A 22176-nucleotide genomic window follows, 5' to 3' on the forward strand; every position below is an offset into this window, starting at 1 on the left:
TGTGGGATCCTTTAACTGCTCTGAAGCAAAATTATCCCTCCTAATCTCCAAGTCAGGCATGTCATTGTCTTCCTCAACTGGGTCTACATGGACTTCCCCACCTGGTATAGTCTGGTCAACCTGGGGTTCCACGCCTACCTCATCAGATTCCCCTGCTAATACAGAAAAGGGAAAATCTATAGTAGCCCCACCCTCCGGTACAACCTCAGACACTTTACTACCGGAATCAGGGCGGCTTCCCTTTAAGTAGGACTGGTCCATAACCTTGTCAGTTTCCCACAATTTCCAGAAATGTGGGAAGTTTCTCCCCAAAATTACATCATGTGGTAAAGTGGGAACCAACCCTACAGGGTACCTTAATGTCCCGTAGGCAGTTTTGATTTCCACTTCTGCCATAGAATACTCGCGAGTATCCCCATGTATACATGTAACCCCTACAGTATCAGGCCCATATTGAGGGGTTTCAACCAACACAGATTTCATCAGGGTAACCTGGCTACCAGAATCTAATAATGCATTCACTGGCTTTCCTTCCACAATAACATCACACAGGTATTTATCTTTCCCTGTCTTTGGAAGGGCAGTACACACAATCTGAGCATACATCGACGTACGTCTCTTTGTTAAGGCAGTATCACACTGCATAGGTTCATCCGTTAGGCTGCAGTCTGCAGCAAAGTGTCCCAGCATATGGCACCGGAAACACAGCACCAATTCTTTATTTGGTCCTCTGCGAGGAGGGGTCCCTCCTGACACATTTTGGTAGTCTCTGGGTCTAGCGCCTGTAGATTGTCCACGTTGGAGCATGCTCTTATCAGTCGCAGGTTCCTTTTTCCATGCAGGAAGTTTTCCCTTGGGAGCCAAGGTGCGCTCCACTTGAAAACTGAGTAGCTCCTCAGCAGAAATGTACCGCTCTACCATTTCCACAAGCTGGTCTGCAGTTGTTGGGTCTGCATGGCTTACCCATTTGCGCAAAGGTGAAGGCAGAGACCTAAGGAACCGGTCCATCACTATCCGCTCCACGATCTGTGGCCCTGTTAGGGTCTCCGGCTGCAGCCACTTTTTAGTTAGATGAATTAGGTCATGCATCTGAGAGCGTGGAGGCTTTTCTGCCATAAACATCCACTGATGAACACGCTGGGCACGGACCGAGAGGGTGACCCCCAGCCGGGCCAAAATCTCAGCTTTTAGTTTGTCATAATCTTTAGCGGCAATGTGATCCAGATCAAAATAGGCTTTTTGTGGTTCCCCAGAGAGAAAAGGCGCCACCAGGCCTGCCCACTGCTCTTTAGGCCAGTCCTCTCGCTCTGCTATCCTCTCAAATGTGGAAAGGTAAGCTTCAACGTCATCACTTGTTGTCAGCTTTTGCAGATAGTAGCTAGCCCGTATAGCAGTTGGTTTAGCGGTTTCTGTAGGAGGTGCTGCGACACTCCTTGCAGCTAGCTGCTGCACTACCTCTTTGAGGAGCTCTCGGTCTTGTCGCTGTTCCTCTCGGGATGCGATCAGCTGTTGCTGCTGGACTCTGGTGGCCTCTTGCATTGTAAAGTGTAAAAACACTTTACAATGCAAAGCTGAAATTGGGTTTCTGGCCCTTTAAATCTCCAAAAAAAAAAAAAAAATTTTTTTTTTTTTTTTTTTATTGCCAAAGCATCCTCCACCATATGTAAGGCAACTCGTCCAAACAGTGCAGTTTCTGGGGGTTTAGGTAGATTGCAGGGATCAGATTGGTCTCAGAAAACAACAGTTCACACCCAGCACATAGGTTTAAGCTGACCTCAATCAGCTTTATTCACATATAACCGGCACACAGGAGTATATTAGAAAACAAAACATAAAAGTAAATCCTAGCCTGTCCGGCTCTAACTAAACATACGGCAGCTCCCTCTCTATGCAATAGAGAGGATCTAGCATCCAACTCTACAAAAACTAAAGTAGTTTGGTTACTCACTGAGTCCGGCTCTCTCCTTACTGCATGCAGGCAGTTCCCCAGGAAGGGAGAGAGTGAGTCACTCTGCAGACACCATGTTTGAAGGGGTTTCCCCTGAAGCCTAACGAGGCCACTAATTAGCCAGGCTTCACCAAAACCTGGATAGCCTGTTGAATGAAAGTCCCATCCGCTCACTTCCATTCACTCCAGGGCCCTTTTTTACCGGCTTTTCCAAAAGCCTAATGCAGTGAAAGAACACTCTTTCACTGCTGACATACTTTCCCTGGAGCTTAGTATATATAAGAGAGAAATCTGGGAGAAATATAAACACCTTCCACCTCTAATCCAGCATTTCTCTCACACAGTGTATCAACATAGTACAAGTTTCATATGGCATAATACGTTTGCGAGGCAATGCTTTCAAACCCCCTTTCTCATGGGGGGGGCTTATGGGGTACTTTTTATTTACATTACACTGTTTACATAGCAAATAATCTACTCTGCCATTTTACATTTTATTCTCAAACCAACAACTGTATTTTTGTTTTAGCTGTAATATTGGTGTGTAGGCGCCATCTCAGTGCATTGTGCCTGAGTCTGAGCTTTCAGCCAGCGCTACACATTAGAACTGCTTTCAGCTAACCTATTGTTTCTCCTACTCCCATGTAACTGGAGGAGTCCCAAGCCGGACTTGGATTTCTTACTATTGAGTGCTATTCTGATACCTACTGGGAGCTGCTATCTTGCTCCCTTCCCATTGTTCTGCTGATCAGCTGCTGGGGGGGGATATCACTCCAACTTGCAGCGCAGCAGTAAAGTGTGATTGAGTCTGAGCTTTCAGAAGGAGCCGGCGCTACACATTAGAACTGCTTTCAGCTAACCTATTGTTTCTCCTACTCCCATGTAACTGGAGGAGTCCCAAGCCGGACTTGGATTTCTTACTATTGAGTGCAATTCTGATACCTACTGGGAGCTGCTATCTTGCTGCTGGGGGGGAGGGGGGATATCACTCCAACTTGCAGCGCAGCAGTAAAGTGTGACTGTAGTTTATCTGAGCACAAGTCACATGGCTGTGGCACACTGGGAAATGAACCCCATGGCAAAACAGATTACAATGCAGGATTCTGCTGAAGAATCTCTATTAACTGATATGTTTTGTAAAAAAACATGTTTTCCCATGACAGTATTCCTTTAACAGGCTATTAATCTTTGTTTCTCCATCATTTCTCCCTCAGCCAGTCCTTGTCTCTCCCATCCATTCACTGACAGAGTCCCTGAGTCCTTCACTTTAGCTCAGGGCTCAGGTTGAGAGGAAATGGCTCAGCTGAAAAACCTGTTAGCAGTAGCATTAATATTGTCCTCAGTGGTCTCTGTTTCTACAAAGAGATTTTGGGGCAAAGCAATGGGCTGAAAGATACTACAGAACCATAAATCAAGCTGATAGCTCATACTCAGGCACAATGCACTGAGTAACCGCTTCAGTTGTTGAGTCTAGTGAGCCCAAGAAGCTATACTATCATACTGTAATGTATATTTATGGAAAATACTAGTGGAAAGGGAGCCTTCTTGTGTGAATGTAATTGCCTCTGAAAAATGCTTGACGTTAATGAAAGTTTTTGACAAGTGCTCTATGTCTCTGCCTCTAGGAGCAGTTGGTCAGTGTGGATATTTGTACCCCAGAGGAAGCTGAGGATATAATAACCAAAGAACTCAGCCCAGTGACGGCACAGATCCACATGAAATTTAAGGAAGAGCAAGAGAAGTGGGAAGTAAGTGTATTAATCTTAAGTGCACATTTGGCTATATTTAATATATATACTGTAATATTTAATAAATGAGCTCTTTGTCTTTATAAATAGAACCTGTGTTTCTTCCATCCATAGAAACTGCTGGTACATAGCTCTAAGTTAACGATCCTTCAGACCCAGAAGTTGCTGAAATTCTTGGAAGATGTTGTTGATATTTGGCAAACGCTGGAACGTGGCCTCTCCAAACAGGAAAATGCTGTGCAGCTAAGGATGGAGCAGTGTCGCTATAAATATGATAGTGACAGCAAGGTGATTCAGTCTCATTAGTGGCCACCCTGTTGAGGATGAAATGACTTTACTTCCAAGGGAATGTGTTTTTGAAGCTGTATTTGTTTATCCAATCTGTTAGCATTAATGTTGGGCAATATAAATGAGCACAAATTGGGCCAAGAGGGATCACTGAAGCCCCTTCTGCTCCCAGTAGTGTTCTGTTTCTTTTTGCTCACAGGCCAAGGAGGCAAATTTGGACAAGATACTGGACAGACTGAGACAAGACAGCACTAAGGAAACATTACGTAGCACATTGGGGAAAGCACTGGCGTCCTTGGAAACCATAAAAGCAGGGTGGGTTCTATAAGCAGCCTTCTTGAAACCAGTTTGATAAATTCATATGTAAAGAGGTCATCGGTCAACTGTAAGTTGTTTTCTCTCAGCCAGGATATTACCCATAATTATTAATAGCTCTTTTATAATTGTTTTCTGACCCAAATAATCTTCCCTTCTTGCACACTCTATGAAGAATGATTTGGTCAAGGCCAGTTATGCTGAGTCAAGTGCACTGTGCATGATACACAAGCTTAAGTTTTCACTTGCCAGTCTCTTCCCCAGGCTGGTATCGCTTTGCAATTATAATCACTTGGGGATGTCTAATAAATTGCCTACATTGTCTTGCTTTGAAAATCATTGGAAAACCATTCTTACTATGTTTATTATTGTATGTTACTATGTTTATTATTTGGAACCCTCTTGTATTTTCTGTTAATCCCAATCCATTCTTTGCTTGGCAGATACAAGACTTTTCATTTGGACCAAGTCGCTGTAATTGATTCCTACCCTGCCCTGGTGCTTGCAGAGTTGGCCTCCTACAGCTGCGCTCTTAGCAATTATTTTGGGGTCAAAGAGGTGTATGGGCAGGTAGGTGAGGGGCTGAATATAGTATTAGATTAAAGAAATTATTACTCTAGTTACTCTAGGAAAAAGCACACACAGAAGGGATGTACCAATTCTACTAAGAGTCTACTAAGAGACAGGAGCATAAAGCTGGATCTGAAAATGTCCCCTTTCTTCCTGAAGGTGCAGAAGAAGGATGGGGAGAACCCCAGCACCAGTATAACAACGATTCCGGCAGATGGAGTGAGGTCTCATTCTAGAGAGGGGATATCAGTAAACTCCGAATTTAATTCCTACAACTATTCTGCAGTAGAAAGTGTTTTGCTGGAAGGTGAATGGCTGGAAGGGCCAGGAGATGGAACCCACAACACAAGAGAAGACACGGAAGTGCCTGGAATAGTACAGTGTGATTCTACTATGGCACCAGTGCAAACCCCTTATCGGGAGAGCACCCAAGCAGCAGAGGGAGCTGGTGAGCAGACATCACAGGTAAACAAGCAGTGGCTAACTTGGTCTTTAGAAAATACAAAAATATGTCATGCCTCTATCGGCACCCAAGGGACGTGTTTACTCCTGCAAAAGATAATTTACGTACAGCTTTCACAATAACCATAAGCTCTGCTTGTATAAACTGCTCTAAACCTGTGCATCTGGGAAATGGGTCATCAATACTACATACCGCCTATATTAGGGGGTACATTATCCCTTATAATACATGAGTGATACTCAGAGTTCCCTGTATAACTCAGCCTGCAGCTTTGTGCCTTTATATGGGCACAGAACCCCTCAGTGACTGCTAATATCCTTATCATTTACAGTAGGGGGTACATTATCCCTTATAATACATGAGTGATACTCAGAGTTCCCTGTATAACTCAGCCTGCAGCCTTGTGCCTTTATATGGGCACAGAACCCCTCAGTGACTGCTAATATCCTTATCATTTACAGTAGGGGGTACATTATCCCTTATAATACATGAGTGATACTCAGAGTTCCCTGTATAACTCAGCCTGCAGCTTTGTGCCTTTATATGGGCACAGAACCCCTCAGTGACTGCTAATATCCTTATCATTTACAGTAGGGGGTACATTATCCCTTATAATACATGAGTGATACTCAGAGTTCCCTGTATAACTCAGCCTGCAGCCTTGTGCCTTTATATGGGCACAGAACCCCTCAGTGACTGCTAATATCCTTATCATTTACAGTAGGGGGTACATTATCCCTTATAATACATGAGTGATACTCAGAGTTCCCTGTATAACTCAGCCTGCAGCCTTGTGCCTTTATATGGGCACAGAACCCCTCAGTGACTGCTAATATCCTTATCATTTACAGTAGGGGGTACATTATCCCTTATAATACATGAGTGATACTCAGAGTTCCCTGTATAACTCAGCCTGCAGCCTTGTGCCTTTATATGGGCACAGAACCCCTCAGTGACTGCTAATATCCTTATCATTTACAGTAGGGGGTACATTATTATAATACATGAGTGATTCTCAGAGTTATGTGTAGTAACTATTTTGTTAATGCATTTATTTTAACCCATTTTTTTGTGTTTTGTTATTACACCAATATTGCACCAATGTAAAGCACAGATTAAATCTATTTTTCAGGGAGCCCAGATTCCATTTGAGCTCTTCACAACATCTAAAGGGAACACCTATACTGCTTTGCGTTTGGCATCAGAAGATGACACGGCGGTGCCTGAGTTTCCAGGAGAACATTCCGACACAAATATATTCATGACGGAGGCGGTGCTGGACGATTCCGTTCCCTTAAATCATGACATAATGGTCATACCCGAGCAACAGTTGATTGTTATTAGGAAAAGGTTGGCTTCTAGTTATAGTGCTTAGAGTTACAGGATATTTGGGAGCATTAGACATGACCATTAACTGTAAGCAGTACTTATATCATGTTATATAGGTTTATTGCAGACGAGCTCCATAAATGACAAATCCTGTTCCATTGTCTCATCCTTCCAACCTTGTTCCACTACTCATTTCCAGCGTCCGGCTTGGGTTCTTTGAGCACCTGGAGACCTGGTTCGGTGAGACCCTTTCCAGTGCCCAGGGTATCGTCAGTGCCAAGAAGGAAGAGTTCAATTCTGAGTTAGCGCTTCGCTATCACCTGCACGAGCCAAGGAGCCAACGGATCGAGATGGATATCCATAACGTCAGAGCTGGTACCCTCGGGATCCTTCTCCTTTTATTGCCTTTGGTTTGGGGTCCCGTTCCTCACAGTATTACTAGTTTAGGCCATGACAATTTGTAATATAATTGTTATACATATATAAACACCCTCTCATCACACATCTCCCATTGAAGGGAGGCAACTAGGTGCTTCTTTTTGTCTGTTCATGGTGCCTTTTTGTATTTTACTTCATTGACATTCTCTGGGTACAGACCTGGACAGGGATTGAAAAAAAGCCCTGGCATTTTTAATACTCAAAGGCCCAAACAGCCCCCCTAATAAATAGTGAGTGTCTGTGGCACCTTACAGCCCCCCTGGCATTCCCAGTACCCAGAGGCACAAACAGCCCCCCCAGCCCAATAAATAGTGACTGTCTGTGGCACCTTACAGCCCCCCTGGCATTCCCAGTACCCAGAGGCACAAACAGCCCCCCCAGCCCAATAAATAGTGACTGTCTGTGGCACCTTACAGCCCCCCTGGCATTCCCAGTACCCAGAGGCACAAACAGCCCCCCCAACCCAATAAATAGTGACTGTCTGTGGCCCCTTACAGCCTTCCTGGCATTCCCAGTACCCAGAGGCACAAACAGCCCCCCCCCAGCCCAATAAATAGTAACTGTCTGTGGCACCTTACAGCCCCCCTGGCATTCCCAGTACCCAGAGGCACAAACAGCCCCCCCCAGCCCAATAAATAGTGACTGTCTGTGGCACCTTACAGCCCCCCTGGCATTCCCAGTACCCAGAGGCACAAACAGCCCCCCCAACCCAATAAATAGTGACTGTCTGTGGCACCTTACAGCCCCCTGGCATTCCCAGTACCCAGAGGCACAAACAGCCCCCCCCCAGCCCAATAAATAGTGAGTGTCTGTGGCACCTTACAGACCCCCTGGCATTCCCAGTACCCAGAGGCACAAACAGCCCCCCCAGCCCAATAAATAGTGACTGTCTATGGCACCTTACAGCAGCCCCTCTGGCATTTGCCAGAACCCACAGATTGCCAGTCCAGGCCTGACTGGGTCTTTCTTTTTCCATAAAAGTGAATTTGCTCATAAAATAGTTTGTTGTGGGTTATCTCTCCAGCCGAGCTGATTCTGCACTCCGAGAGAGTGGATCGTCACTGTGATGGGGTAAGCCATTCTCTGGAGCAGCTGAAGCGGGAGAGTTCCGTGCTGATTGAGAACATGAAGCAACAGACTCTCGGATTCCGCAGCAAGATCCGGGCCATGGAGAGCATGTTCCTCGGTGCCAACAAGTCTGATAAGTACGACAGTGTTACTGTGTCCACATAAATTAATCAACCACCCAACTATCTTTAACAGATACCCTGGTCTTTGTTCCAATGGATTGCTCATTTTCTATTATTCCATTACAGGCTTGTGGCCCTGACACAGTCTCTGCCGTCCATTTTGGACAGCCACGTAAGCGGGGTTCAGACTTCCATGCGCAACTACCGGCAGCATGTAGAGGAAATGCTCGGAACCCTGCGCGACACAAACTCGGACTTCATCAAATCATTCAGGTGAGAGTCTTTGTCTTCACGCAAAAGGAAGAGCAAAGGTGCTGGTACTGACTTCAAGGGGAAGGCGAGCTCTAATATCACTTGTGCTTTTGTTTGTTGGAGCGCACTTACTTGTGACCAATGGGTACTTGTTATAATCGTCAGACTGGGTCTGCTTTAGGGCACCAGAGTAGCTGATACCCTGGGCTGTCAAAGCAATAAAATATAGATATAAGCACAATGGGATGCATTTAGCACTTGAATCCAGGGCCAGGTAGTATTAGAAATGGGACCTACCATACCACTTTCTCACCTGTAAATGAAGGAGTCTCCTCTGACCTCATAGTAGCATGGAGGTTTCCCTGTGGACAGGGGCCCTTCCTCCTTTAGGCTCCCTATAACTGTAACACTTCAGTATGGAGCAAACTGATTTCTAAATATGGCCTACGTGTACATCATGTTTCCTATGTAGATTGTTCTCAGAGGGCGGAAACTTTTCTCCCGATGAAGTGGAGGTGTTTCGCAAGAAGCTGCATAAAGCGTCAGACACCATCGCCTCTTTCGAGGGCTCCATCATGGTGGATTTGGAGGGCTTGGAGTCTGTGTGTTTAGAACAGGTGCATTAAGCCATTTTGGTGTTTTTATTACAGTTTCATAAATAGGAGAGGTCCCTGGGTTGTGTAAATAACTGGGGGTGCAGTGAGCAGGCAGCCATAAGTGTCAGTGCTGCAGCGACATGTAGTGGCAGTGTGGGAGAGTATGATAGATTGCACTAGGAATCTTCATTGGTCTGTGCAGAACAAGATTTTCTGTGTTCCCCAAGCCAGATACTGGCCAATTTGTATTCTGTGTTATTTTAACAGTTTAGGTAAAATCAGTACGAGTAGTTCCACTTAATATTTCTAAACACTGTCCCTGAAATCTCTATAGCTGAGGGATTTATCACATCCAGGGGCTGCTGTAAGGTGCCATAGACAGACACTATTTATTGGGGGGCTGTTTGGGGCTCTGTGTACTTGTAATGCCAGGGGGGCTGTAAGGTGCCACAGACAGTCACTATTTATTGGGCTGGGGGGGCTGTTTGTGCCTCTGGGTACTGGGAATGCCAGGGGGGCTGTAAGGTGCCACAGACAGTTACTATTTATTGGGCTGGGGGGGCTGTTTGTGCCTCTGGGTACTGGGAATGCTAGGGGGGCTGTAAGGTGCTACAGACAGTCACTATTTATTGGGCTGGGGGGGCTGTTTGTGCCTCTGGGTATTGGGAATGCCAGGGGGGCTGTAAGGTGCCACAGACAGTCACTATTTATTGGGCTGGGGGGGCTGTTTGTGCCTCTGGGTACTGGGAATGCCAGGGGGGCTGTAAGGTGCCACAGACAGTCACTATTTATTGGGCTGGGGGGGGGCTGTTTGTGCCTCTGGGTACTGGGAATGCCAGGGGGGCTGTAAGGTGCCACAGACAGTCACTATTTATTGGGCTGGGGGGGGGCTGTTTGTGCCTCTGGGTACTGGGAATGCCAGGGGGGCTGTAAGGTGCCACAGACAGTCACTATTTATTGGGGGGCTGTTTGGGGCTCTGTGTACTTGAAATGCCAGAGCCTATTTAGAATCCCAGTTAGAGTCTGATCTCATCTCTAATTATTCTGCTCGTGAGTCCCACAGGCCACTGAGATTGTAAAGAAATTTGAGGACAAATTCAACATGTTAACAACGGATGCAATTTTCCTAGAAAACATTCAGAAGCTGCTGACGAACCTGCAAGTGAAAATCAAAGCCTTGGTAAGAGAACTGCAGCCCTTGCCCATATGTACAAATTCAAGTATACAATTAAAAGTCCTGCACACACACATATAAATACATATATTATATATAATATCATGCATTGCACAGGTAATAAATTGAATAATTAGAACAGCATGTAGTTTCACATTACCCTTCCCTGTATCTATCCCCTAACAGACCAGTCATTGCCTATTTCCTCTCTCTAAGGTTGTGAGCAGCAATTTTCAGACTCAGCAGATCAACTCCTCTCTGGAGCAGCTCCAACAGAAGACAGATGCCTGCGCTCATCCCAATATGGATAAGGAAGTAAAGTCATTCATATCATTGCATAGTTACTATGCATAGCATGCCATTAGGTTGTGTGTAACCCTGGGAGAGACACTGTGGAAGTTGGGAGTATTCTGATATGTAATGATATTAGAAAAAGAGGGTGAGAACATTTCGGCACCCCCAAATACAGAAGTATACCTGGCTGGGGAAATTTAGAGCAAGGGTGGGAAAAAATGAAGCTTTAATTGCCCTTTAATTACTTTTCTTTCTCTCTAATAGACAGTCACAGCTGAAGAACTGTACTCCTTTGTGCAAATCCCCATGGGTCAGCTGGCAAAGAGAAGTCTCTATCTGTCCTGCCTTCTAGTAAGTAGCCTGGTAAATGAAGATACCCACTGAGTTATTGTATCAATATGGAGTTATTGTATCAATATGGAGCTATTGTATCAATATGGAATTAGTGTATCACTATAGAGTTATTGTATCAATATGGAGTTATTGTATCAATATGGAAATATTGTATCAATATGGAATTATTGTATCACTATAGTTATTGTATCAATATGGAGTTATTGTATCAATATGGAATTATTGTATCACTATAGAGTTATTGTATCAATATGGAGCTATTGTATCAATATGGAATTATTGTATCACTATAGTTATTGTATCAATATGGAGTTATTGTATCAATATGGAATTATTGTATCACTATAGAGTTATTGTATCAATATGGAATTATTGTATCACTATAGAGTTATTGTATCAATATGGAATTATTGTATCACTATAGAGTTATTGTATCAATATGGAGTTATTGTATCAATATGGAATTATTGTATCACTATAGAGTTATTGTATCAATATGGAATTATTGTATCGCTATAGAGTTATTGTATCAATATGGAATTATTGTATCGCTATAGAGTTATTGTATCAATATGGAGCTATTGTATCAATATGGAATTATTGTATCGCTATAGAGTTATTGTATCAATATGGAGCTATTGTATCAATATGGAATTAGTGTATCACTATAGTTATTGTATCACTATAGAGTTATTGTATCAATATGGAATTAGTGTATCACTATAGAGTTATTGTATCAATATGGAGTTATTGTATCAATATGGAATTATTGTATCACTATAGTTATTGTATCACTATAGAGTTATTGTATCAATATGGAATTAGTGTATCACTATAGAGTTATTGTATCAATATGGAGCTATTGTATCAATATGGAATTATTGTATCACTATAGTTATTGTATCACTATAGAGTTATTGTATCAATATGGAATTAGTGTATCACTATAGAGTTATTGTATCAATATGGAGTTATTGTATCAATATGGAATTATTGTATCACTATAGTTATTGTATCACTATAGAGTTATTGTATCAATATGGAATTAGTGTATCACTATAGAGTTATTGTATCAATATGGAGCTATTGTATCAATATGGAATTATTGTATCACTATAGTTATTGTATCAATATGGAATTATTGTATCACTATAGAGTTATTGTATCAATATGGAGTTATTGTATCACTATAGAGTTATTGTATCAATATGGAATTATTGTATCGCTATAGAGTTATTGTATCAATATGGAGTTATTGAACCAATATGGATTTGTTTATCATTACACTTGTCGTACACAAATTCTGAACACAATACATATGAGGCTTTCTGTGCTGAATTAATTAGACCTCTGTGTATTTCTATGAAAGAAATTAAAAAGGGAATGAACAGTTAGTTATTATATATGATTATTTCATTGTGTAACCTAGAACTGTGGCCTGTAAGTACTAAACATACGTTCTAGATTGCCTGACTGCTCACAGGGTTTGTATTTTGGATACAACAGGAGCCCAGCCAAATACTCTCTGAGACCCCACTGCAAGGCCCTATTGCAACGGCATCACGTTCGGACACCCCACTCCGTCAAGACGCGAAAGGAACCTTTACGACCCCCGACAACCTTCTTACTCCGAGCAGAGTGGGGAAGTTGGCTCTCGATGATCCCGCTGTGAGTGTCATCAAGAACATTACCAGGTAAGTGCCTTAGTGCAGCACTGGGTTTCACTTTCATCACCAGAAGGTGGTGGTGGGAGGGGTTAAAAAAAAACCATTGACACGTGATTGGAGATTTTGAAATCACTGCTCTTATTCTTGTTCTTTCCAGAACAAAGCGGGTTATGGATTCACAACAGGACTCTGACCGTGCAAGTAGCTATCAGCGGCCGGGCACAGGTATAGCAAAACACTGAGACTAAACCAATCAATAATTGTCTGTTTTTGTATTAATTCCAACCGGAGAATTCAGAGCCACAGCAGTGAGATATTTTATTTGGTTTTATCCCCAATTAATTAGTCTCACATCAGGCTGCTGCCATAGCGCCACATCCACCATCGCAGTCGGGTAAACCTCATCTGAAGAAAAAGAAACCCCCATCAAGCAATGGTGAAAATCCTGGCCAGTCTGTTCAGGCTCCAAGGTAATGTGCAGCTTGGGGGTGTATCCTGAAATGTATATAGTCGGGTAGGAAGGTAATGAGATCCAAACACACCACTGCTCTGTGATTGGCCAGTTCTGTATAAACATCCACCCCCCCCCCCCCCCCTGAAGGACCACAGAACCAGTAGGCAAGCAGGGACAGAAAGCAGGTACATTCTGCTGCAAATACATTTTGTTGCTGGGGGAGCTTAGGAATAGATATGAAGTGTATGAAATGTGACTAAGGATTATGTGACCCCCCCCCCCTAATGTAAGATTTTCCTTCTCAGTGTCCGGAAGCTTACAAAGCCCAGCAGGTTTGACAAGAAGTACCAATTGTTTGGGGAGAACAGAGTCGAATCAGAGTAAGTTATGGTAACTTGTACTGACACACAGGATATGAAGCGGGTTTAACCCAGGGATTCTGTTGGCTGGCCAAAAGGTTCATGGGGTAATGTTAATAGGGTTCGGATTTGGTGGGGTCTAATAAGTCTTAGCATTCTGGTTATTATTTAGATATAACCCAGCACATAGAACAGCCTGTGTATGGGAGACTTCTAGCTAGATATCCCCATGTTGGCAGCCTTGTTCCCTACATGTGCCATTATAGGAAGAGAGGCAGTCAATGTTTTTATTAATGTGCTCCGGAGGGCAAATATCATTTTATGTGAGTCTTTATATTCCCTTTAAACAGCGTCCTAAATGGTACAAAATACAGCCAGACAACAATGTAAATCTTATTTCTCTTTCCAGCAACTTCAAGGGAATTCTCACCTGTATACTGTGGGAGAGCAATGACACCTTACTGTACCTGGCTGAGGTAGGACTGGACCCTTCCATTATACCACTCATACCCATAATACCCTTCACAGCATTTACCATTCTGTCCTATTTAGCTTTGTGTTGGAAAATGGCTGATTATTTAATTGCTTCCTTTATGCTCACACCAATTCCTATTGGCTGCGTGTACCCCATTAAAGAGATCTCTGGCTGAGGATGCTGGGAATTGTAGTTTGGGGCTTTGTGTATAAGAGTGTGTTTTTTGTGCAGTTACTAATGCCCCGCTCCCACAATTAGGAGTTCTATAAGAAGAAGGACAGGCGGAACATTGGCCGGACAGATCTTCTTCAAGAGACGTTTGAGGAGTGTGCAGATACGCTGGTGTTTAAACTGCAGTCCTACGAGAAGCAGGCCCTGGAGTATCAGAACAACTGCCTGCTGGGTAAGCACAGATTACATATGGCTGGGAGCTGCCATATTGTTTTCTTTAGTACAGGACAAAGATACCCATACTGTACTTCAGTTACCCCATGGAACCTAAAGATGGATCTGTCCCCCCATATCTCAATACTAGAGTTCCGGGAGCAGCTACAAACTTTCGAGAGGCTGGTAAATGAGGTGCCGCCGCTGGTCATAGAGAGTCACCGGAGGCAACACCTGGACAAACTGCTGGCGGCCACTGACCAGATACGGAAGCAGTTTGCTGAGGACCTGCAGCGCTGGGACCAAGCCAAGGTGCCTTTCCGTTTGTGTATATAACAGTACATTATATAACCCTAAGGATCTTCTCCCTTCAACTTGTTCCCTGCTGTACCTCAGTGTTCTGGGCTGGCAAGTAACCCCAGTGTCCTGAGGTCCCGTCCTGGCTTAGGTGGATGTACCTGAGGCACATACAACTCACTGAGCATGTGCGGGGTCACTGACACTGTTTTGTAAAATAAAAAAGGAAAATTTTTTATTATTGTTTTTTTTTTTAATCCAGGAGACACTGAAGAGTGTGCTGAGGCCAAATTTAGGCCACCCAGACAGCGAGCAGGCCCTGGGGGAGCTGTGCCAGCAGGAGGAACTAAGGCAGAGAGAGGAGGCAGAAGGGATTGACTGCAACACTAAACAATTACAAGTAAGTTTTACTTCTTTTTCGCCCCCTGCCGAGGTCCAGTTCACAGCAAAGGTTTGCAAGGTGAGAGTAGATGTGGGGGCAGATAGCAAGCTGTAAGGCCTCAATGAGCTTTCAGGGTGAATGAACAGTGTTATGGGGGTCAGAGTTCTTGTTCATGGTATAGCTTTTTATAAACGTAATCATTCCCAACATTCCCACAGGCGTGCGTCTCCGAGTGCACCCAGCACTTCCTGATGTCTCTGGCCTCCCTCACCGAGAGACTGCTGCTGGAACTCGATGAGACACTTACAGTCGATGATGTTTTAGCAGCTGGTGAGTTTGTTTGGGGGAGGGCAACTTGGGTAATGGAATTACAGGTTTGTTTCAGTACTAGTAACCCTGAGTAACCCTTAGATTGTAAGCTCCACTGGGGCAGGGACTGATGGGAATGTGATAGGGTCATAAGATTGTAAGCTCACTGGGGCAGGGGCTGATGGGAATGTGATAGGGACCTTAGATTGTAAGCTCCACTGGGGCAGGGACTGATGGGAATGTGATAGGGTCATAAGATTGTAAGCTCACTGGGGCAGGGGCTGATGGGAATGTGATAGGGACCTTAGATTGTAAGCTCACTGGGGCAGAGGCTGATAGGAATGGGATAGGGACCTTAGATTGTAAGCTCACTGGGGCAGGGGCTGATGGGAATGTGATAGGGACCTTAGATTGTAAGCTCCACTGGGACAGGGACTGATGGGAATGTGATAGGGACCTTAGATTGTAAGCTCACTGGGGCAGGGACTGATGGGAATGGGATAGGGACCTTAGATTGTAAGCTCACTGGGGCAGGGACTGATGGGAATGGGATAGGGACCTTAGATTGTAAGCTCACTGGGGCAGGGACTGATGGGAATGGGATAGGGACCTTAGATTGTAAGCTCACTGGGACTGGGGCTGATGGGAATGGGATAGGGACCTTAGATTGTAAGCTCCACTGGGACTGGGACTGATGGGAATGTGATAGGGACCTTAGATTGTAAGCTCCACTGGGGCAGGGACTGATGGGAATGTGATAGGGTCATAAGATTGTAAGCTCACTGGGGCAGGGGCTGATGGGAATGGGATAGGGACCTTAGATTGTAAGCTCCACTGGTACTGGGACTGATGGGAATGTGATAGGGACCTTAGATTGTAAGCTCCACTGGGGCAGGGACTGATGGGAATGTGATAGGGTCATAAGATTGTAAGCTCACTGGGGCAGGGGCTGATGGGAATGTGATAGGGACCTTAGATTGTAAGCTCCACTGGGGCAGGGACTGATGGGAATGTGATAGGGTCATAAGATTGTAAGCTCACTGGGGCAGGGGCTGATGGGAATGTGATAGGGACCTTAGATTGTAAGCTCCACTGGGACAGGGACTGATGGGAATGTGATAGGGACCTTAGATTGTAAGCTCACTGGGGCAGGGACTGATGGGAATGTGATAGGGACCTTAGATTGTAAGCTCACTGGGGCAGGGACTGATGGGAATGGGATAGGGACCTTAGATTGTAAGCTCACTGGGGCAGGGGCTGATGGGAATGGGATAGGGACCTTAGATTGTAAGCTCCACTGGGGCAGGGGCTGATGGGAATGGGATAGGGACCTTAGATTGTAAGCTCCACTGGGACTGGGACTGATGGGAATGTGATAGGGACCTTAGATTGTAAGCTCACTGGGGCAGGGGCTGATGGGAATGGGATAGGGACCTTAGATTGTAAGCTCACTGGGGCAGGGGCTGATGGGAATGGGATAGGGACCTTAGATTGTAAGCTCCACTGGGACTGGGACTGATGGGAATGTGATAGGGACCTTAGATTGTAAGCTCACTGGGGCAGGGACTGATGGGAATGTGATAGGGACCTTAGATTGTAAGCTCACCGGGGCAGGGACTGATGGGAATGTGATAGGGACCTTAGATTGTAAGCTCCACTGGGGCAGGGACTGATGGGAATGTGATAGGGACCTTAGATTGTAAGCTCACTGGGGCAGGGGCTGATGGGAATGTGATAGGGACCTTAGATTGTAAGCTCACTGGGGCAGGGACTGATGGGAATGGGATAGGGGCCTTAGATTGTAAGCTCACTGGGGCAGGGACTGATGGGAATGGGATAGGGACCTTAGATTGTAAGCTCACTGGGGCAGGGACTGATGGGAATGTGATAGGGACCTTAGATTGTAAGCTCACTGGGGCAGGGGCTGATGGGAATGTGATAGGGGCCTTAGATTGTAAGCTCACTGGGGCAGGGACTGATGGGAATGTGATAGGGACCTTAGATTGTAAGCTCACCGGGGCAGGGACTGATGGGAATGTGATAGGGACCTTAGATTGTAAGCTCCACTGGGGCAGGGACTGATGGGAATGTGATAGGGACCTTAGATTGTAAGCTCACTGGGGCAGGGGCTGATGGGAATGTGATAGGGACCTTAGATTGTAAGCTCACTGGGGCAGGGACTGATGGGAATGGGATAGGGGCCTTAGATTGTAAGCTCACTGGGGCAGGGACTGATGGGAATGGGATAGGGACCTTAGATTGTAAGCTCACTGGGGCAGGGACTGATGGGAATGTGATAGGGACCTTAGATTGTAAGCTCACTGGGGCAGGGGCTGATGGGAATGTGATAGGGGCCTTAGATTGTAAGCTCACTGGGGCAGGGACTGATGGGAATGGGATAGGGACCTTAGATTGTAAGCTCACCGGGGCAGGGGCTGATGTATAACCTGTACAGTGCTGTGGAATATGTCAATGCTATATAGATAGATGATAATACTTAATGAGACCCCATAGACCAATCCCTTTCTGTGTTTCCCCTGCAGATGTTGAGATTCCCAAAGAAAAACTGTCAACGCTGATCAGACGCAAGCAGGCGGGGCTGCCGTTGGAAAGCACAGAGCACAAGCCACTGGTGGAGAGAGGCAGCAGGTAATGATAATGAGTGAATAAAGTACCCCCTTCTGTCAAATATAAGGATATTGTAACTGTATCGGGGAGTTCCAGGACCATTTAAAAGCACAAGGCCAAAGGCTCAGTCATGGAACTCCGAGGGGACTTCTAATATCCTCATATTTTTCATACACAGCTTGGTCATTTCCCTATGGGATCAAACTGTAAATGATATCCTTATAAACGGTGCTTAGTGATGTCATCAGTTATAATTGGAGCTTAGTGATGTCATTTCTGTCACATGACTCACTGAAACTTGTATAATAAATAAAGTACCCCCTGTTGTAAAATATAAGGATATTAGAAGCCACCTTCGGCTTCGTGCTTTTTATATGGTCATGGAACTCCTCGGTGACTGTTAATATCCCTATATGTTACAATAGGGGGCACTTTATTCCCTATATATTATAAGGAACTCCTCTGTGACTTATAATATCCCTATATGTTACAATAGGGGGCACTTTATTCACTATATATTATAAGGAACCCCTCTGTGACTTATAATATCCTTATATGTTACAATAGGGGGTACTTTATTCACTATATATTATAAGGAACTCCTCTGTGACTTATAATATCCCTATATGTTACAATAGGGGGCACTTTATTCACTATATATTATAAGGAACCCCTCTGTGACTTATAATATCCTTATATGTTACAATAGGGGGTACTTTATTCACTATATATTATAAGGAACTCCTCTGTGACTTATAATATCCTTATATGTTACAATAGGGGGTACTTTATTCACTATATATTATAAGGAACCCCTCTGTGACTTATATTATCCTTATATGTTACAATAGGGGGTACTTTATTCACTATATATTATAAGGAACCCCTCGGGGGCTTATAATATCCCTATATGTTACAATAGGGGGCACTTTATTCACTTAATATTATAAGGAACTCCTCGGGGACTTATAATATCCTTATATGTTACAATAGGGGGCACTTTATTCACTAAATATTATAAGGAACTCCTCGGGGGCTTATAATATCCCTATATGTTACAATAGGGGGTACTTTATTCACTATATATTATAAGGAACTCCTCGGGGGCTTATAATATCCCTATATGTTACAATAGGGGGCACTTTATTCACTATATATTATAAGGAACTCCTCGGGGGCTTATAATATCCCTATATGTTACAATAGGGGGCACTTTATTCACTATATATTATAAGGAACTCCTCGGGGGCTTATAATATCCCTATATGTTACAATAGGGGGCACTTTATTCACTATATATTATAAGGAACTCCTCGGGGGCTTATAATATCCCTATATGTTACAATAGGGGGTACTTTATTCACTATATATTATAAGGAACTCTTCGATGACTGATAATATCCTTATATTTTACAATGGGGGTAATTTATTCACTATATAACAAATGCTGTTCTGGGGCAATTAACCAGCCAGAGGCTCATGAATGATTGGCTTTGGGCGGCCAAAGAACTACAGAAATAAGAACTACACCCATCGACCTTATCATTTAGCAACGTCTCGCCCAATTATTACAGACATTTTCTCAGTGCAATGACCTTGTATTTCCCACCAGGGTCTGGCCAGGAATTGGAATTGTGGATCCTACAGACCCTGAAGGGGACAGTGCGCGCCACATCAGCGCATCGGTCACCACGGCCAAGACCACAGTCGGCCACATCTCAGCGGTGCAGGCTCGCGACTCCACTCGCTCGGTAGGTGTCTCTACTTCTCTCCCCCTCCCCTAACACTGACCCTCACAAACTCACAGTAAGGTCTATGGGGCTACAACAACCTGTAGCCAATCAGAACATTACACAATTCAGCTTTAGCCAATAGGAGCGTGATCAGTAATATCAGTTGTGTGAATGAGTCGGACGAATGGATGGGAGAGTTGGGCAGTGGGGCAGTATAATGATCCTGTGGTTCCCCTATTGCAGCGGTTCCTGCAGGACACAGAGGCGGTACTGACCCGTATCCGGGAGGAGAGCCGGCAGCAGCACTTTGATGCCCAGCGCTGGAGGGATTGGTGGTGCCAGTCTGTACGCAATATAAAAGCTCTGTATATGGGCTGATTGGGGGCACTGCTCACGTGGCAGCTCTTAAAGGGCAAGTAGCGCTCTATGCACTGGGGGGAGGGGGTAAAATATGAGGTTTCCCCAGTAAATAGAAGCACTGGGTTTTCACCCCTATTAGGAAAAAAGTGCCCCATGTTTGATTTGCAGCCCCGTGGCGCCATCTTGCTTCAGTTTAACTGTTTGGTACGTGCGTAGGGGCGTGCAGTTTCAGGAATTTGCTTTACTGCACCTACGGAAAGCTAAAGGAAAGAAAGATGGCGCCATGACGGACATTTCCCAGTTCCGTGCAGGTTTTTCTCTGACCTAGGGAATAAACCAAACAATTCTATTCGCATGGGGGGAGCCTAATATTTTGTCCCCTCCCCCAGTGACTGGGGCTTTCTTGTCCCACGAGCACACACTCACTCTTATTTCACTACATTTTAAATAAAGTTTATGTTTGTTACAAACGATTCCTGAGTTGTTTTCTTCTCTAATGGACTTCCGATTTACTGAGGAAAAACCCAAAAGACACCAGCATTTCCGCTGCTACTGAAGCAGGAAGCGTCTCTTGGTGTTTTCCTGCTCATTTCTGTTGCTCAGTGAGACACGGGCGTTAGGGTGACGCTTCCTACTTGAGTCATTTTGGGTTTTGCTCGGCCCTTGTCTTCTCTGAACAGCAGAGGGCGCTCAGGTCACACCTTCATCCTAAAAGGGCCAAACCATCAGATTACAATGATGGAAATATACTGCAAGCCAATGAGCCGACCCAACTGGAAAATCAAACCTGCCCAATTCCCAATGTTCATTCCTCATTCTCACTGGGTTTCCACATGTGGGCAATGCACTGGTGCAAGATTAGCCGGCTAGTGATAATTAATGGGCTAATTACAGATACTGGAAACAATTGGCTCCTTCGATACTAAAATCAATGCAGGGGTTTCAATAATCAGAGTTTTTATCATCAAATGTTGTCCTCTTGTGGTAATATATAAGTAGCGCATTCATTTACACTGGGAAAATGTAGGGACTCCATATTTATGGGCAGATGCTGCCCTCTAGTGGCACTGTGCAAGTAGTGCATTAGTATAAACTGCAGTGTGTAGGGAATTCACTGATATTTATAGTAAGATGCTGCCCTCTAGTGGCACTATACAAGTAGACATATACATAATTACCCACTGACTTGGTGAAATATGAAATTTTTTTTTTTACCTTGGTATCAAGGGCTTGCCACTTGGTTCCATGCCACAGGCCTAGTTGGTAACATAATGCACAAAACTTTATAGAGACTTCTACCCAGATACCCCAATGCTCTTCCACCAGATGTTGTCGGCTCCTTCAACTTCCAACCTGAGGGAATGGATCGATGCACTCGGACTTTCCATGACAGTCCAGTAGGATTACAACCCATTCTCTAGATTGTTTTCTCGCTCCTCCCGCCCTTAGATCCTCCCCCCGAGGAGCAGCACAACCAACACCTGCCTGGGGGGGCACACCTTGGGGGCCTGTACCTTAGAAACAGGGGCAGAAGGAAACTTTACACTAAAACTACCGTTATCTGGTTGTTAGGGTCGATTTACCCCAGCAACAAGGCACTGGTTTGACCGGAAGAGGGGCACAAATAGGAAAATTAGATATTTAAAAACCTACTAAATGTATGGTTGGAGAGAAACAGTAGATAAGGGAAACCAGGGGCTCTAATTATACCACTATATACGCAACACCCCGATACAGCTGGGGGTATTATTCCGTTACATGGACGTTCCCCTAAGGCAGTAATATAGGAAACCCTTTCAAGGTATATGGTCCCTATCAGAGTGGCTAAACGGTACCCTAATATTGCACCCAATTCTTTTAGGGGGGCCCCCGCTGCTGGTTCCATGGGTCGTATATAGTGGGACGGCCATTTTGTTGAGAGACCATGGATACAAATATATTCTATGTTACAATATATTGGATTTTTTTTATTTTTTCTCTATAGTATCAGATAGTCAGGCACAATTTGAAAACTGGTCTCCCTTACTCCTACGTAGAGGGTATAATAACAATATCAGCCCCCCCCCCACCCCCACCCCCACACACAAAAGATGGTATATTCAATAACTCGGCCCCTGTACCAATTTCAGTGCATTAATATAGCTGCCAATAACTGAGCAAACCCTTATG

General features: G+C 44.5%; 1 protein-coding gene across 5 annotated transcripts in view; it reads left to right on the forward strand.

Moving 5' to 3' along the window:
* The window catches only part of ccdc180 (coiled-coil domain containing 180), a 35017-nt gene extending 14537 nt beyond the window's left edge, over positions 1 to 20480 (forward strand). For 4 of the 5 annotated variants that reach the window (XM_031891402.1, XM_031891405.1, XM_012968714.3 and 1 more), the window contains exons 13-37: positions 3574 to 3696; positions 3811 to 3984; positions 4184 to 4299; positions 4743 to 4869; positions 5029 to 5334; positions 6465 to 6682; positions 6861 to 7036; positions 8124 to 8304; positions 8416 to 8562; positions 9014 to 9158; positions 10201 to 10317; positions 10528 to 10626; positions 10870 to 10956; positions 12466 to 12653; positions 12784 to 12851; positions 12973 to 13096; positions 13386 to 13460; positions 13849 to 13915; positions 14173 to 14317; positions 14450 to 14610; positions 14858 to 14995; positions 15196 to 15307; positions 17830 to 17935; positions 19527 to 19665; positions 19891 to 20480. In XM_031891402.1, the coding sequence (XP_031747262.1) occupies positions 3574 to 3696; positions 3811 to 3984; positions 4184 to 4299; positions 4743 to 4869; positions 5029 to 5334; positions 6465 to 6682; positions 6861 to 7036; positions 8124 to 8304; positions 8416 to 8562; positions 9014 to 9158; positions 10201 to 10317; positions 10528 to 10626; positions 10870 to 10956; positions 12466 to 12653; positions 12784 to 12851; positions 12973 to 13096; positions 13386 to 13460; positions 13849 to 13915; positions 14173 to 14317; positions 14450 to 14610; positions 14858 to 14995; positions 15196 to 15307; positions 17830 to 17935; positions 19527 to 19665; positions 19891 to 20025 (3474 nt within the window). In that variant the 3' untranslated portion in view covers positions 20026 to 20480. The remainder of the gene's footprint in view (positions 1 to 3573; positions 3697 to 3810; positions 3985 to 4183; positions 4300 to 4742; positions 4870 to 5028; positions 5335 to 6464; positions 6683 to 6860; positions 7037 to 8123; positions 8305 to 8415; positions 8563 to 9013; positions 9159 to 10200; positions 10318 to 10527; positions 10627 to 10869; positions 10957 to 12465; positions 12654 to 12783; positions 12852 to 12972; positions 13097 to 13385; positions 13461 to 13848; positions 13916 to 14172; positions 14318 to 14449; positions 14611 to 14857; positions 14996 to 15195; positions 15308 to 17829; positions 17936 to 19526; positions 19666 to 19890) is intronic. The other variant, XM_031891404.1, reaches the window with a different exon arrangement.
* The last annotated feature ends 1696 nt before the right edge of the window (positions 20481 to 22176 follow it).

The sequence above is a fragment of the Xenopus tropicalis genome, chromosome 8 (genome assembly GCF_000004195.4).
Source record: "Xenopus tropicalis strain Nigerian chromosome 8, UCB_Xtro_10.0, whole genome shotgun sequence".
NCBI lineage: Eukaryota > Metazoa > Chordata > Amphibia > Anura > Pipidae > Xenopus > Xenopus tropicalis.